We start from the raw sequence: 14,664 nt of genomic DNA on the forward strand, positions 1-14,664 counted from the left end.
ATGGGGCACGTTGGCTTCGGCCAGTGGCCCACGTATCTTTCACTCGCATATATCCTGGGCTGGCGGGGAACCATGATGACTCGGGACTCGGGAGCTTCTTCCCTCTTTCACGCTTGCGCAGCAGACTCTGTCATTTCTTCACGTACTTTTTTACTATCCGTTGTCATCACCGCCTGCCTCCTACCCACCCACACCAGTAATCTTCCCGGACTACCGGACCCCATCTACCCATCCCCTTCTGCTCTCTGTCCAGCCGCGCTCCATCGGCAGCGACGATCCACTCGTTACCAGGCTTTGTACTACTATCTTGGGATGGAGCTCACTTGCTCGGACAGCACCATAGGACTGGTCAAACACACATCACATTACCCAGCGCATTTAGTATCATGGTACATGTACTCTCTCAGGCTTCTCGGCTTACCTACCTGGCTGCCTGGCTACTTTATTGCTGATTTATACATGCGGAATCTTTGCAAACAACCGTGCGAAGTCTACGCCGGTCCATGGGTGCTCATAGCGCTCATAGTACGGTGCATGACATGGCCTTCTTGACTTTTGCTTCACGGTGAGTCGGATGGCACTTGGTGGGATTTGGCGTTCATTCTCCCTGTTCACGGCCGCAACGAGCCGCGGCTCGTCCTCGAGCCCGTCCAACATCGCCCATGCCCGGCCGAGAACGTCGTCATCGAGCGTGACCCCGCACACGTGCGCCCACCGCCGCCCCCACCAAGCGCACGCGGCCGCGGAGAAGCAAAAGCGAAGGTTCAAACGTTCAACCTCCCTGCGTCCTCGAACTTCGAGGATGTGGGGTGGGAAAAGATGGAGAGAATGGGAAGGCCCACGCACCGGTCATGAGGCCTTGAGGCCCTCGGCATCTTCGCACGCGAGGGCGTCGAACGTGTTCTCGCTGCAGGCAGGGAAAGCGAAGCTAGGGAAGGCGCGGTGAGCGAGAGTTACTTTGGCAGGAACGGGCTGCTCATCCCCGACAGCTGGTACTTACAGCGGACGCACAGTGCGCATCGCCTCCGGCGTCCCGCGTGCTCGACGGGCAGGAGGAGGAGCTGGCGGCAATACGACCATCGCGGGTCGGGATGTCACGTCACCGAAAGCCAGTAATGGTGTTGTACGTTTGACCCCGAATTCGACTACAGCGATCGCTCGCGCAGTTCCCGAAAGGACATTGGAGAACAACCGGGAACTGTCCAAACAATCATAGTCGACGGGAGATGACTAGATAACGTGAGAAGCTGACAGCTCACGTCTTTCAAGGTGGTTGGAGCGTGAAGGCCACGAGACTAGACGTGGTTGCTTTAGGCGTGAAGGTATCACATTTTTTTCGGATATATAGCTACAACTTGGGTCTGAAAAAGACACAAGCTCAGCACGAGTCAAACGAACAGCATTGCCATAACACACCTTCTATTTAGTATCCTTAGGACTGTTGCGTGTCTCTACATAGGACAGATATCATGGCTGCGCATCATACGGGGGCAGCCCCCACTCCTCTGGGACAAACTCTTCCAGAGACTTTAGCGTAATGTCCGCCTGTTCGTCCCCCGATGGCGTCTCTGCTCCAACGGCCAAGAGATTCGCATCGGGTACCCACACCACTGCAAGAATACACCGTCTGTTGAGAAATCAAGAAAGCGAGCAGTTGGCCGAGCAAACTCACCGCTCATCCCGGCCCTCTTGCCCGCCTGCACCCCGGGAATGCCATCCTCAAAGACCAGTCCCCTCGCCCTCACCGCCCGCGCCTCCTCGCTCACCCCGCCCTCCTTCATCTCCCCCGTGCCCACGTCAAGCCCGAGGAACTTCTCCGCGGCGACGAGGAAGATGTCCGGGTGCGGCTTCCCCCTCCCGGGCGGGAAGAGCCCATCGTCGGCGCAGACGACCTTGGCCTCGAAGCAGTCGAAGAGCGCGCCGTTGTGCGCCGACTTGAGCTCGAAGTTGCGCCGCTGCGAGCCCGTGGCGAGCGCGATCGGCACCCCGTGCTTGTGCAGGTGCCGCACGAGCCTCAGCGCGCCCGGGAGCGGCCGCACGGACGGCCAGCGCTCGTCCTGGAGGTCGCGCCGGGCGGTGAGGTAGTAGTCGATCGTGAAGCTCGGGGGGAGATCGGGGAAGAAGGAGAGCAGGTGCGCGGCGGCTTCGCGCTCGGCTACGCCAGAAGGGGGAGGCGGGAGCGGCCTTGAGCCCTGGGTGGTGCGAGGGGGGCGGAAGGGCGGGACGTACGTTTGCCCATGAGCCCAGCTTTGATGTCCCAAGTCATCTCTTTCCCGTGAGGGGCGAGGAGCTCGTCTGCGCGTCGTGTCGGTCAACGACATGGGGCGGGGAGCTTGGGAGGCGTACTGGTGACATCGGTGTAGACCCGCTCGGAATCTATGAGCAGTCCTGTGGAAAGAGTGCTTGTCTGAGCTACGATCAAGAGTTCGTCAACTATATGCTCACCGTCCATGTCAAACACGACGTAGTCGATTTTTGGTCGCGCCGCTCCAGACATGTTGGGTATCTATGCTCGAGTGCCCCGAGTCTTGGGGTCAGTGTGTACGAAGAGATGATGGACGGACAATGAGAAGACCGCTGAAACGGGCCGCGTTCCAAACGGACTCGGCCCGCAGCGCCCGGCCTGTGATGTGTCGCCGGAGTCTGGTCGTCCAACTCTGGTCCTTCTCCGATGACATTTTGCTCGAACCCCATCGCTCGTTATAACTTATGATGCATCGTCGCTGCAGTCGGAAATGAGCGGTGAGCTACGGAATACACCCTTATGAAGACAATTCTCCCTAGCGTCTTCTAACGAACGGACCACTAAATAGGCTGAGTAGGCTGCCTTCTCTAGTGGCAAAAGGTGAGCCTATAGTATAACTTCGTATCTAAATCACACAGTATCCAGGTGCAGAATCTGCGACCAAATGTTTAGGGGCCGAATAGTACCAGGTCAGCTCCTTCTCAGCACCCCTTCGCGTCGACACCCTGAGATAACGTGCCACTCTCAATATGTGACCCATGGGACGCTTCAGTGATGGCGCAAGTGCCTCCCTGAGGCTGGAATGGCGTGGGCTACCCCCACACACGCTTGTTTAAGAGCTAATATTCGACTGGCCGCTGGAAGAAGCGCCCTGCCTCGATATCGACACGCTGGGGCGGCTCTTCAGATGCGGAGAAGTCTGGTCAGTGCTCTCAATCACAACTTTGACGAGTTGAAGCGTATATTCATGTAAATTTGTCTCAGCCCACGAATTTGCCATGTATCTCTCTCACTCACCCCCCTTTGCACAAGAATATAACACACTTGCAGCCTTTTTATATATGCGGCTTACGCGTATGAAAGGGAGTCACGACATCGAGCATTTAACTGGGCTCCGAGGATGTGGAATCCCCACATCCTTAGCCTACGGCTTCTACCACTTGAAACGGGGCATCGTCTGTGCTACCATCGCTCAAGACCCCCAGGATATCGTCCACTTCGGCGGCTAGCTCGGAGAAATCTCAAATCTCCTGAGGACCCTCACGGTTGACACGCACATGGAAGGACCATAGCGAGTATAAACTAGGTTTACTCGTTTTCGCCATGGGAGCTTTGGCGCATATATAATGATGTCTTGGCCTCTGCGGCGCCTGACGGTGGGGGTGATGGCCAAGTGTTTGGCGGGATGAGGCCGAGAGGTGAGTGTCAGACGAACGTCTGCCCGAGGCGCCCCCGAACTTGACAACTAAGGGAATTTGTCAGCATGCTCCTCAACATCTTTGCTACATTCTTGGACCTAGGCCGATCGCTATCACCTACTGGCCCAGGCCATCAATGCATCACCTCTTACTCATCTGTTGTGACTACGTTGTGGTGCTGATTCACTGTCTCACCTTAGCGCTGTGCAATGGCGGTAGTGACCAGCTGACCCGCACGCCGCAAGGTAGCGACGGTCGGTTAACCGATACCTGCGATCGGCGAAGCCACTGATCACGACATATCGACACCATAGATTAGTAAATGGTCGGTGTTTGGTACGGCTCGAATCCCCTATATAAAAGTACGTGACAGGTCAAGCAGTCAACTTCAAGTTCATACCCAAGCTCTCGATAACACTCAAGAATACTACCGTACCATGTCAGGCGTCAAGGTTAACACAAACGTAAAGGCTACCGCCGTCATCATTGGCGGAACTGGACTCCTCGGTATGTGCTCTCCAGTAAAGCTCGACACGAAAGCACCTCCTCACTGCTCTTCTGCTACTTTAGGTGTTTGGATTTCTAAGGTCTTCCTCACCGACTTCCGCTCTGCCTTCCCCACTGTCCGCATCACCACTCGCGATGTCAACGCCGCCAAAGCCCTTGAGCTTGCCGCACTCGGCGCCGAGCTCTTTTCCTTCGAGGACTCGCTCGACGAAGTTCTGAAGGGTGCCGACGTCGTCATCAACACGCTCCCGACGAGCGTCCCCGACGCGCACAAGAAGGTTCTCGCCGCAGTCGCAGCGAGCCCTGCGAAGGTGTACTTCCTGAGCGAGTTCGGAATGTGCGTGACGCCGCGCAGAACACCAGAACCTCCCCGCTGACGCTCCGTCCCGCTCAGCGACCACGCGCGCACCAGTTTCCCCGGGTACGAGTTCAAAGAGTGGCAGTTCAAGCACGAGCTCGCCGCCGAGACCCGCGCCGCGCTCTCCGACAAGAAGGTCATCGCTCTCTACACCTCCATGTTCCTCTTCCTCCTCGGCTCTCCCTTCGGTGCGCGCCCCGTCCCTCTCGCCCCTTTCGTCTCCCCAGGCCTCCGCTGACCCCCCCGCCTGCGCCCCGACAGCGCCGCTCCTCGGGCTCGACATCAAGAACAACCAATTCAAGTCGCTCGGGCCCGCGACGACCCGCTTCACGCTCTCCGCGACGACCGACATCGGCCGCGCCGTCGCGCAGCTCGCGCTCCTCGCGCTCGACGCGCCCTCCGCCGCGCGCGTGCCCGACGTGCTGTGCATCGCGCCGACAACGACGTCGACCGCGGCGCTCGCGGAGACCGTCGCGCGCGTGCGCGGGGTGCCGGCGGGCGCGGTCGAGGAGGAGGACCTCGAGGCGTTCCGGAAGGCGCTGCGCGAGGCGCCGGCGGGGAAGACCATCATCGACTACCTGAGGTGAGTGCGGACCGCGGCGGGGACGGGGACGTGCCAGGCGCTGACCGGGGCCGGACGCGGCGATGCTTAGGGTGATCCTGGGCGAGGGCGCGGCGGACTTCTCGACGGACAACGGAAACGAGCTCGTCAACCCGGGGGAGAGCCTGTGGAAGTGGACGACGGTGGAGGACGAGCTTCGCGCGGGTGCGTGAAGGCTTCAAAAATGACTGTATTGTAGGATTCGATTTTGGGGACAACGACGTTGGTTTGATGGCGCGGAGAAGAGAGCGTTTGGCCTTTGGCACGGAGTATCGGCTGCGACGTGGCTCTATACGTGCAGCGGAACACTGAAAAGTTGAACTGTGTTCCCATCGAGCACAAGAGCACAGCAAAACGATGCTGGCAAGATGTGGAGCATTACCGAGATGACCAACTGAGAAGGTATAGCTGTAAGATCGGTGGGGCGGGGAGCAGCCGCTTGACGCTGTGCGAGACGAAAGTTCCCCAGCGCAGCTTCTCAGCCGCGACTTACCAGCGTGCTGCTGTAGTGGACTCCACAGTCACACTGTACCAGTGAGAAGATCGTCCTCATTCCAGCGACAACGAGGCCAGAAAGAGGCAGAAGACTCACGGGTCGGAGAAGCCACGGACATGTGCAGGTTTTTAATAAACGCTTGACCAAACCGGGCGATGCGTTTCTCGCGGGTTCCTGCGGAGCCTGCTGGACGGAATGTGCCAGTTAAGCACATTTAGAGGTAGAGAGGCAGTTTCGCTATGCTATGCCCGGAACATTGGTGAGGAGTGACTCGAAGGACCGGGCATCTGATATCTGAATGGTTTGACAACCTGACAGATGACAGTGAGACACAAAGTGCAAAAGCTTATAAGTGACCCTCTGGCCTCAGGGCGAACAATGATTATCAGCCTCGGCGGCATGTACAGAAGGCTTCGGAAGCGCGATGAACCTCACCTCCGAGCCACATACGGGAGCACGGAGGCTCGAGAGGAGAACGCCTGAACGATACGCTCGCACTGAGACCTGGGGGTGTGCGGATGTCGGGTCTGAGATCGAGTCCGTTTCCGCGGGTGCTTGTTGTCAGCAGAGATCATGCAGGGAATGAACACATAAGTATCTTGGAGTGAGAGCAAGCCCACCAGCGCCCCCAAGTACTGAGGCGAGAGTGGGTCATCATCGTACCTCCTATACATATACCCATAGACTCCTTCCGGCCTCCGAAGTGGTTTCAGCGGCTGAGACCGTTCGGGACACGGGCATCAACGTTCGAGTTCGAATGATGCGTTCGAACTCGAACGCATCCGCGACATAAATTCGCGGCTCGGCCTGAGTTCGCCGCGTCCGCCGTCCGCGGAAGACGTGTGCGGGAGAGGACGATACGGCTGTGCGCTGATGGCGCCCGTCGCGGCTGCTATCCACGGTGCCGGCCTGGGCTGGGGCGGGCTCGATCGGCAGCAAGGCTGGGATTTTTAATCGTGCCAGTGGCGGACGAGCTAGCCGACGTCCTAGGGCGTGTCTCGCATGTGAAACGACGTCTGGCACGCAGTGCGGTGTCAGATTGGGCGGAGGAGTGGTTGTCTGACCAAGGCGAGAAAGGACTGACAAAAACACTAGTCGGCGCGGTTGCACGCGTCGCCTTATGGCGAGCGCATCGTGCTTTTTGGAGATGGTAGAGATGCGCGATGAGAGCCAGTCTGGCATAGAACCAGATAGAACCCCGTCGCGTTGCTGATGGGTCGTATCATCCGATGAACGTGCTCGGAGACGTCGAGCGGGCCGCTGGAGAAAACACGGGCCGAGCCACGGGGGCTTTGTGTGCGACATCGATGACGGTCGGGTGCATGCTCAAGTACTTGCGAGGTATGCCCTTGTTCTTATGAGGAGACGCGTGGCGGGAGCGTTGGCCGGGCACGCGAGCGCCGCGTGTTGGGTGGGAGAGGCACGGTGGTGGTGACGATGAGATCAACAAAAGTAGGCACGGCGGAGTCTTCCAAGACGGCCAACATTCCGGGGGGCGATATGGGATAATTTCCGGGGGGAGCTATCTGTCCGCAGTGGGACGCGGGCCGGGGACAGAGGCGGGCGACGGTGTGCGCGGGGTCGACGATGTCGAGCTCGATGACCGCCACGGCAAGCGACGGGAGGCGTCAAGGAGGCGTTGAGGGCGGGCGCCTGGGGGCAAATAACTGGCGGGCGGGGGGCGGAGCGGGGGGCGCAGGACTTGGACCCGGACCGTCACCTCTTCGGGCACGCCTCTTCCACTCCTTTGTTCCCGTCGCTCACTTTATATCCCGCACGGCCACGATGGCCCATCGGCGCACTTTCTCTGCCCGCTTTCCCGACATGCACCATGTCGCCCTCGACTCCCCGCCCCTCACCCCCATGCCCAACCTCGCCCCCTTCGACTTCTCCCGCAAGCCCAGGGCACAGTGGATCCGCATGACCTTCCTCGCCCTCTTCTCCCTCATGGCCGTCTCCGCCTACGTCCTCTTCCTCTCCCCGCCCGTCCTCCACCCGATCGCTTTCGACCACTCCGACCATCCCGGTCCGTCGCGCTGGACCCCAGACGCGCTCCGCCTCGCCGCGATGCGCAACCACAGACCACCTCCCCCCGGCACCACCACCGCGTCCCGTCCGCAAATCCGGCTGAACGAGACGGAAGAGCTCGGCGCGCTCTCAAGCTTCATAGCCAGCCTGCCACAGAACATGATCCCCCAGACTATCGACGCGTCGCACCCGCTCGACCCGCAGCTCGTCCTCGACTTCGACACCCGTGGCCCGCACGCAGAGGAGGAGCTCGCGGCGGTGATGGACGACGTCTGGGCGCGGAATCCGGTCATGCTCTACTCCAAGGTGCGCTCTCTTTCTCGTCGCCCCGCGTCCAAAATCGCAAGCGCGCTCTCGGACTTGGCGGTGGCGGGCGGGTATGTCCAACCGAGTCGGTGGTGCTGATGGCCGGCCCTCTCCCTCCCAACTAGATCCATTCACCCATTTCGCGTGAGATCAAGCAGACGCTTGCGTCGCTCTACCTCAAGCCGGCCCCAACGATTGTTGAGGTCGACGAGCGACGTGCGTGGCGTTGGCTCGTTCCACCTCGTCTTGTCCCACTGACACGCTTCCCTTCCCCTAGCGGACGAACATGTTCTGACGCCGCTCCTCTTCCGCCTGACGAAGCAGCGGGAACTCCCGATCCTGCTCGTCGGGGGCAAGGTCGTCGGCGCGCCAAAAGACATCAAGGAGCTTGCCGTGTTGGGCACGCTCCAGAGCGCGATCACGGCCGCGGGTGGCGTCGTCGACGGCGCGCGCAAGAAGAAGGCCAAGAAACTGTGATCGGCCTCCCGCTCCCCAGGCAGGCCTCCGGTTTCTGCTCGCGCTCTCTGCTCTGCACGACTCGCTGCAGGTGTACATAGATCCGCCGGCGACTGCGGGTGGCCGTCGGACTCGCCCACCCGCGGCTCGGACCGAAGTGCTCGCCGAGCCAGGGGCGGGTGGCTGGTCGACCTCAGCCCCGACGGACTTGCGGACCACGGCTTCGGCTGCTGTGGTATAGAGGCCCGTGTAGCAACACTGTCGCATATATAAATACTCACTTAGTCTTCCCCCACCCGAGCCGGCAGATAGTCCTCCTCGCGTTCACTCTCCCGACTCGAGCACCCGCACGGCACACCGACTAGAATGTGCATCCATCTCCCTCGGACCTTGCATGCTCCCCGACATCGTGATTCCGTCTGCCTTGCTGTGCTCCTTCGCTATTGCCTGCTCGCTCTACTCCCCGGTGGTGCCCCCGCCGCGCCGCTCCCAGGCGACGTGTGCCCAGCGTTCTTTTCAGCCCCCTTTCCCGGTGATTGGCATTTATCGTACATACCCTCCGCAGCTCCGTACAAGACATGCCTCGTCACGACTATCTCCCCTTCCTCGCCCTCCCCGCCCATGCCTACTTTACAACGTGGACTCCAAGTATTACGGCTGCTTGGTTTAAACTTTTTCTTCGCCGCTCCTCCCCGTGCGGTCGTGGTCGCTCTTCAGGCGACCGGACGCCGTTCTGTTTGCTTTATAGCTACCACACTGCACCTGCAATCACACGACATCTGCGCTCACGAACCCTTTTCACTTGCCGTGCCGCGATCACGACCGCGGATGACGACGGACGAGCTCGGTCGTGGCTCCCGTCGAAACTCACGACCGCCGGTAAGACGTTTGAAATTTGAGGCGTGCGCGACCGGCCGGCGCTGCATATGCATGGTCATGGGTTCAGGATTCTCTCTCCATCGGCGACCGCAGTGTGCGTTTGGGGGTGGCCGGCACTGGCGCGCGGTCGGTGGTCGGTGGTGGAGTGCGAATATTGGCTGCACATGTGGCCAAGAGGTGAGGCCGAGACCGTTGGACGGGCGTGTCCAAGCGGCGGTGCCCTTTGTGGATCGACGACGCGTGCGGTTTGCCTCATGCATGCTATGCAGGGAAGGTGTCGGACGTGGAGCTTCGGTTGGTAATTTCCGCGAGTCAAACATGCGCTTGGCGCGTGTCCGCGCCGTTCTATCCCCTTCCGCGGCGCGCCCTAGCGGCGCGCGAGGTGAGTCCGTGATGAAGATGCCGGGCAAACAGACGGGCCCCAGCGCACTCCGGCGGGTCGTGACGTCTTGAACGGTCTGGTAGCATAGATGGGCAGGTTTGCGGGTCGGAGAGTCATTTGCCGGAAATTCAAAGCTTGAAGCTGGCCCTCTTCAACTCACCCAGTTGACGACTCACCACTACGTGCCCTTTGGGCCCTGCATGTTCTCGTGATTGTGTCTTCTTTTGTTGGTTCGTAATGGTGAAACCACATGCTGAAAGTATCACTCACGACGGTCCCGAATGCGCTGGATGCGCATGCAGTCGCGGATGACCTCGACTGCTGCCGCTGCAACAAACGAGTTTTCCAAGACCTGTGCACGTTCGACACTAGGCTCAGTGGGACATTGGAGGACGTGTTGGGGGAGGCACGTGTGTATCTATTCAAAAACATGCGGTGCACTACTGACCTTCGTTGTGTCTGTAGGGGAATCATCTCTACCATTGTCTGCGAAGAAGTTGCCGCAGGGTGGATCACGGAGGCTCTCACGACCATACATATGTTGCGAGACGTTTCTCCGTTGTTCATGGTCGTGAGTGTATTGTACATCATCAACAAAGGAAACCAGATGCGGATGGAGCCCTATTGGAGCCCTGAAGGTTTCACGCGACTTGACGGATCACGTCCTCAACCGTCTTCCACTTCCAGAGACTCTGCCCCGGGTTGATCAGCTCGTTGTCGTTGTTCGCCGAGAAGTCGACGACCCCCTCCCCAAGGAGCACCCTGCAGCCTCTTATCAGCGTCCTCGTCCTCCCTCTCAGCCCCCATCCGTCCGCTCACCTCAGGTAGTCGACGAGGACGTCCGTCGGCTTCTCGCTCAACGCCCGCTTGAACGCGCCGAGGCCCCCCCCCTCGACCGCGCCCCGCGGCACCCCGCGCACGCGCGCGACCGCGAGCTCGGCGTGCGACGTCGTGTTCGGCGCGAGCCGCACCGTTCCCGGCACGCGCGCGGCGGTCGCCGGGTCGAGCGCGAGGACCGCGAGCCGCGCGACCGCGCGCCCGATGTCGACCTCCGCGGACGCGCTGAAGCGGGACGTCGCGGGCCCGAGGGACCGGTAGGCGTTGCCCTGGATGTCGAGGCCGAGCAGCGGCGCGGTGGGGCGGCTGAAGCACATGTCGAGGAAGAGGCCGGTGATGACGGCGATGACCTTCTTGTCCGGCATGGCGGCGTGCGTGTCCTTGGCGATCTCGCACTTGACCTGCCACTCCTCGTGCTCGTACCCGGGGAAGTCGTTGAGGGCGTAGTCGCTGTTGCCGGAGAGAGAGAGGCGTTTGGTGAGCAAGGCCGTCTGGGATCGAGTGGGAGGGATACACTCACCCGCCGAACTCGCTCATGAAGTACACTTTCGCGGGGCTCGCTGCGACCGCTGCGATGATCTTCTTCCCGTCCGCGGCGGGGATGTGCGTCGGGAGCGTGTTGATGACGACGTCCGCGCCGTTCAGGACGGTCTCGAGTGAGTCCTCGAAGGAGTAGAGCTCGGCACCGAGCGCAGCAAGCTCGCGGGCCTTAGGGGAGTTGACGGCGCGAATCGTGATGCGTACGGTAGGGAAGGCAGAACGGAAATCGGTAAGCAAGGTCTTCGAGGTCCAGATGCCTGGCCAAAGTAGAGCGGACAAAGCGGTGAAGTCCTCGGCCGTCCGTCAACTGGTTTTCGCCTCCGGAGGACCTCTCAATGCCCGGGTTCCGCTCGAACAGACCTCCAGAAGGCAAACATAGCTCAGTTCTTGTACAAATCCTTCTCGCATCGCTAGGTGAGGAAAGGGATTGACTAGAGGCAGCGCGGTGGCATAAAAGCTTCTGAGCGGTAGTAGAGACTTGTGTTCAACGACTCGGCAAGCTTTTAAATTTGCGTAGGATTGGGCCAAGTGACGTCAATCGAAAAGAAAAGCATCGCGAGACAGACGAGAAGACTCAGGGAAGCAGGATCGAATGTCGGTGAGAAGGAGCAGATGGTGAGACAAGTGCATGCTTGAGGGAGACCGCAGCAGTGCCGCCAGCTGAGCTGATCATGCAATGGTCAAAACGCGTGACGTCATCGCCGCGCCTTTTAAGGCTAGTGCGAGACTCCAGGGCGTTCCTCTGCGCGTTATCATCCTTGCCCATCGCCCGCCGGTCCTCCCTCCAGGACCCTCCTCCCCCTCCACCCGCGCCATGTCCACATTCCGCACCCTCATCCTCGACCTCGGCGACGTCCTCTTCACCTGGTCCGCCGAGACCACGACCGCGATCCCCCCGCGCCAGCTCAAGGCGATCATGGACTCCCCCACCTGGCACGACTACGAGCGCGGCCGCCTCGCGCAGGCCGCCGCGTACGCGCGCGTCGCCACCGAGTTCGCCGTGCCCGCCGCCGCCGTCGACGAGGCGTTCCGGCAGGCGCGCGGCTCGCTCCGCGCGAACGGCGCGCTCCTCGCGCTCGTAAGGGACCTCAAGGCGCGCCGCGGCCTCCGCGTCTTCGCGCTCTCGAACATCTCCCGCCCCGACCTCGACTTCGTCCTCGCGCTCGACACGGACTGGGCCGTGTTCGATGGGGTGTATGGGTCCGCGGCGATCGGGGAGCGCAAGCCGGACCGCGCGGCGTACGAGAGGGTGCTGGAGGACGCGGACATCGACCCGGCGACGGCGGTGTTTGTGGACGACAAGTTGGAGAATGTGGAGGCGGCGAAGGCGCTGGGGATACATGGAATTGTTTTTGACAAGCAGGAAGGTGTGTTCGCGGCGTTGCGAAAAGCTTTTGGGGATGAGGTGGTAGAGGGAGCGCCAGAGAGCATATAGTAAGCCGTGCGGTGTGTAGTCTTGTTGGGCGCATTTTTTTTCATGTTTTGATCTGCCCAGATGTCAAGGAGTGGGACGTACTGTGGGCCACTGTCATGGCTTCTGGAAGACTCAGCTTGTGCCAGACGCATTTTGGTTGATTCAATCTCACGCGATAGCTCATACCGCAAACAGTCATTTCAAACTAGATGGTGCAGTTCACAGATACACTTGGTTGAGGGTCAAAACGAGCTCACGCCAGGAAAAACTCAAGACGCTATCTGAGTCTTCAGGAACTCAGGCCTTCCCCTCGTCGAGTTCGTCCTCCAACGTCTTCCACTTCCACAGACGCTGCCCAGGGTTGATGAGCTCGTTGTCGTGGTTCGCGGAGAAGTTGAGCTTCCCTTCCCCAGTAACCACCCTACCAGCCCTGATTAGCATTAAACACCAGCAGCGCACAATACATCCCCACTTGATGTAATCGAACAGGTTGTTCGTCGGTTTCTCGCTCAGCGCCTTCTTGTAAGCCGCCAGGTCCTCCTTTTCGACCGTCGCGAGCGGCACACCTCGCACGCGGGCGACGGCCGCCGCAATGCCGGCGTGCGACGTCGTGATGGGCGCAAGACGCACAGTGTCGGGAACGCTTGCGGCCGTGGCCGGGTCGAGCGCGAGGACGGCGAGCTGCGCGACGGAGCGCGCGATGTCGATTTCCGCGGACATGGCGAAGGGCGTCGTCGCAGGCCCGAGAGACTTGTAGGCGTTGTTCTTGACGTCAAGGCCGAGCATGGCCGCTGACAAGACATGAGGATTGTACGAACGGATACTGAGGGATCGACGCACCGTATGTGGGCGCGTTCAGCGTTCCGAGGAAGACGCCCACGAGGAGGAGAATGATCTTCTTGTCGGGCATGGCGGCGTAGGACTCTTTGGTCATCACGCGCTTGGTGGTCCACTCAGAGTGCTCGTACCCCGGGAAGTCATTCAGGGCGTAATCGCTGCACGCGACAGCAGAGCGTCAGTGCGCACAGACTGGAGCGAACGACCACGGGAAGTACTTACATGCCGAACTCGCTCATAAAGTAGACTTTGGCGCTGCTCGCTGCAATTGCCGTAGTGAGCTTCTGCTTCTCGGCCTCTGGAAAGTTCGTCGGGAGGGTGTTCACGACGACGTTAGCACCCTTGAGAGCGTCCTCGAGAGCGTCGGAGTTGAAGACCTCAGCTCCGAGCGCGGCGAGCTCGCGGGCCTTGGGGCCGTTGACGTCGCGGGTGGTGACGCGAACGGTAGGGAACACGGAACGGTAGTCAGTGAGGAGGGATTTAGTGATCCAAATCCCTGTAACAAACAGCTCTTAGTCCGCGTTCCATGAGGAACAAGAGGTAGAGACGGCACACACCTATCAAGCCAGTGCCGCCAATGACCACGGCGGTGGCTTTCACGGTGGAGTTAATGGCGACTTTGGACATATTGTGTTCGACAGGGTTCAGGGAGGGTCGAGTTGTTGGGCTACCTCTGACAGATGTCCCGAGCTTTATAGCAGCGGCAGCCCCAGCTGCCATGACGTCTAGAGGATTGTGTCTTCGCTCAGGGGTAGTTTCGCATGATCGGACAGCCAATGCGAAAGCGTAGAACGTAATTCCCCTCGCGGCATAGAGAGATATTTCACCGCGAACGGAGGGCTACCGGTGTGTGTGGTCGCATGAGCATAGCTAGGGGCGGTCTGAATCGCGATCGGAATTTACGACGGCGAAGTGCGGGGATGACAGAACGAGTCGAGATGGTACAGTAGTCATACCAAGGGGTGTCGCGTCCTGGGTAAACTGTGCAAAGGGCGCTGATTCAGCACTTGCACAGGATCGAAACTGAAATGTACAGACATGGAAGACCTGGAGCGATCACCCCGGCGAAGTAATACGGTTGGCCGAGGACTCGCTGACTCCGTTGGCTCGGGTATGCTTCGGCGGTCGTCCAAACGCTTTCGCTTTCACATGGGAGGCCGCGGCATAGACGCGGTCCGCATATCTTCTTCCCGGTATATAGAGGGAGGTTCACGAGCCTAGGAGAGGAGGCAATCCAAACGGGTCAACGACTTGAAGCTGTGCAAGCAACACTGTGATTCGGAAGTTGCCGGAAGCACTTGCTGATGTTAGCCCCCCCGATGTTCAAGGCAGAGTTGCCGGATGCTCTTATCGCAATCTC

The 14,664-nt window shown here is 60.0% G+C and overlaps 6 protein-coding genes across 6 annotated transcripts; 3 read left to right on the forward strand and 3 right to left on the reverse strand.

Moving 5' to 3' along the window:
- Positions 1 to 1,467: 1,467 nt before the first annotated feature.
- Positions 1,468 to 2,497, reverse strand: BXZ73DRAFT_40965 (HAD-like protein; the record flags this gene model as incomplete). Its single annotated transcript, XM_048018673.1, has 5 exons — positions 1,468 to 1,610; positions 1,673 to 2,155; positions 2,230 to 2,295; positions 2,347 to 2,388; positions 2,446 to 2,497. 5 exons carry the CDS (start codon positions 2,495 to 2,497, stop codon positions 1,468 to 1,470), a joined length of 786 nt encoding a protein of 261 aa, XP_047881640.1.
- A 1,603-nt stretch (positions 2,498 to 4,100) lies between these two features.
- Positions 4,101 to 5,302, forward strand: BXZ73DRAFT_97795 (uncharacterized protein; the record flags this gene model as incomplete). The annotated part of the gene is made up of 5 exons (XM_048027491.1): positions 4,101 to 4,170; positions 4,234 to 4,507; positions 4,565 to 4,716; positions 4,790 to 5,111; positions 5,182 to 5,302. 5 exons carry the CDS (start codon positions 4,101 to 4,103, stop codon positions 5,300 to 5,302), a joined length of 939 nt encoding a protein of 312 aa, XP_047881641.1.
- A 2,108-nt stretch (positions 5,303 to 7,410) lies between these two features.
- Positions 7,411 to 8,436, forward strand: BXZ73DRAFT_41357 (uncharacterized protein; the record flags this gene model as incomplete). Its single annotated transcript, XM_048018756.1, has 3 exons — positions 7,411 to 7,959; positions 8,085 to 8,175; positions 8,237 to 8,436. 3 exons carry the CDS (start codon positions 7,411 to 7,413, stop codon positions 8,434 to 8,436), a joined length of 840 nt encoding a protein of 279 aa, XP_047881642.1.
- A 1,881-nt stretch (positions 8,437 to 10,317) lies between these two features.
- BXZ73DRAFT_74651 (uncharacterized protein) lies at positions 10,318 to 11,461 on the reverse strand (the record flags this gene model as incomplete). Its single annotated transcript, XM_048022067.1, has 4 exons — positions 10,318 to 10,438; positions 10,496 to 10,963; positions 11,034 to 11,293; positions 11,414 to 11,461. 4 exons carry the CDS (start codon positions 11,459 to 11,461, stop codon positions 10,318 to 10,320), a joined length of 897 nt encoding a protein of 298 aa, XP_047881643.1.
- A 406-nt stretch (positions 11,462 to 11,867) lies between these two features.
- Positions 11,868 to 12,488, forward strand: BXZ73DRAFT_41103 (phosphatase yihX; the record flags this gene model as incomplete). Its single annotated transcript, XM_048018702.1, has 1 exon — positions 11,868 to 12,488. One exon carries the CDS (start codon positions 11,868 to 11,870, stop codon positions 12,486 to 12,488), a length of 621 nt encoding a protein of 206 aa, XP_047881644.1.
- Positions 12,489 to 12,764: 276 nt separating this feature from the next.
- On the reverse strand, positions 12,765 to 13,931 carry BXZ73DRAFT_97799 (uncharacterized protein; the record flags this gene model as incomplete). Its single annotated transcript, XM_048027492.1, has 5 exons — positions 12,765 to 12,888; positions 12,940 to 13,258; positions 13,308 to 13,462; positions 13,527 to 13,800; positions 13,862 to 13,931. 5 exons carry the CDS (start codon positions 13,929 to 13,931, stop codon positions 12,765 to 12,767), a joined length of 942 nt encoding a protein of 313 aa, XP_047881645.1.
- Positions 13,932 to 14,664: the final 733 nt, after the last annotated feature.

This window comes from Epithele typhae, assembly GCF_022376455.1.
Source record: "Epithele typhae strain CBS 203.58 chromosome Unknown BXZ73scaffold_5, whole genome shotgun sequence".
NCBI classification, from domain to species: Eukaryota; Fungi; Basidiomycota; class Agaricomycetes; order Polyporales; family Epitheliaceae; genus Epithele; species Epithele typhae.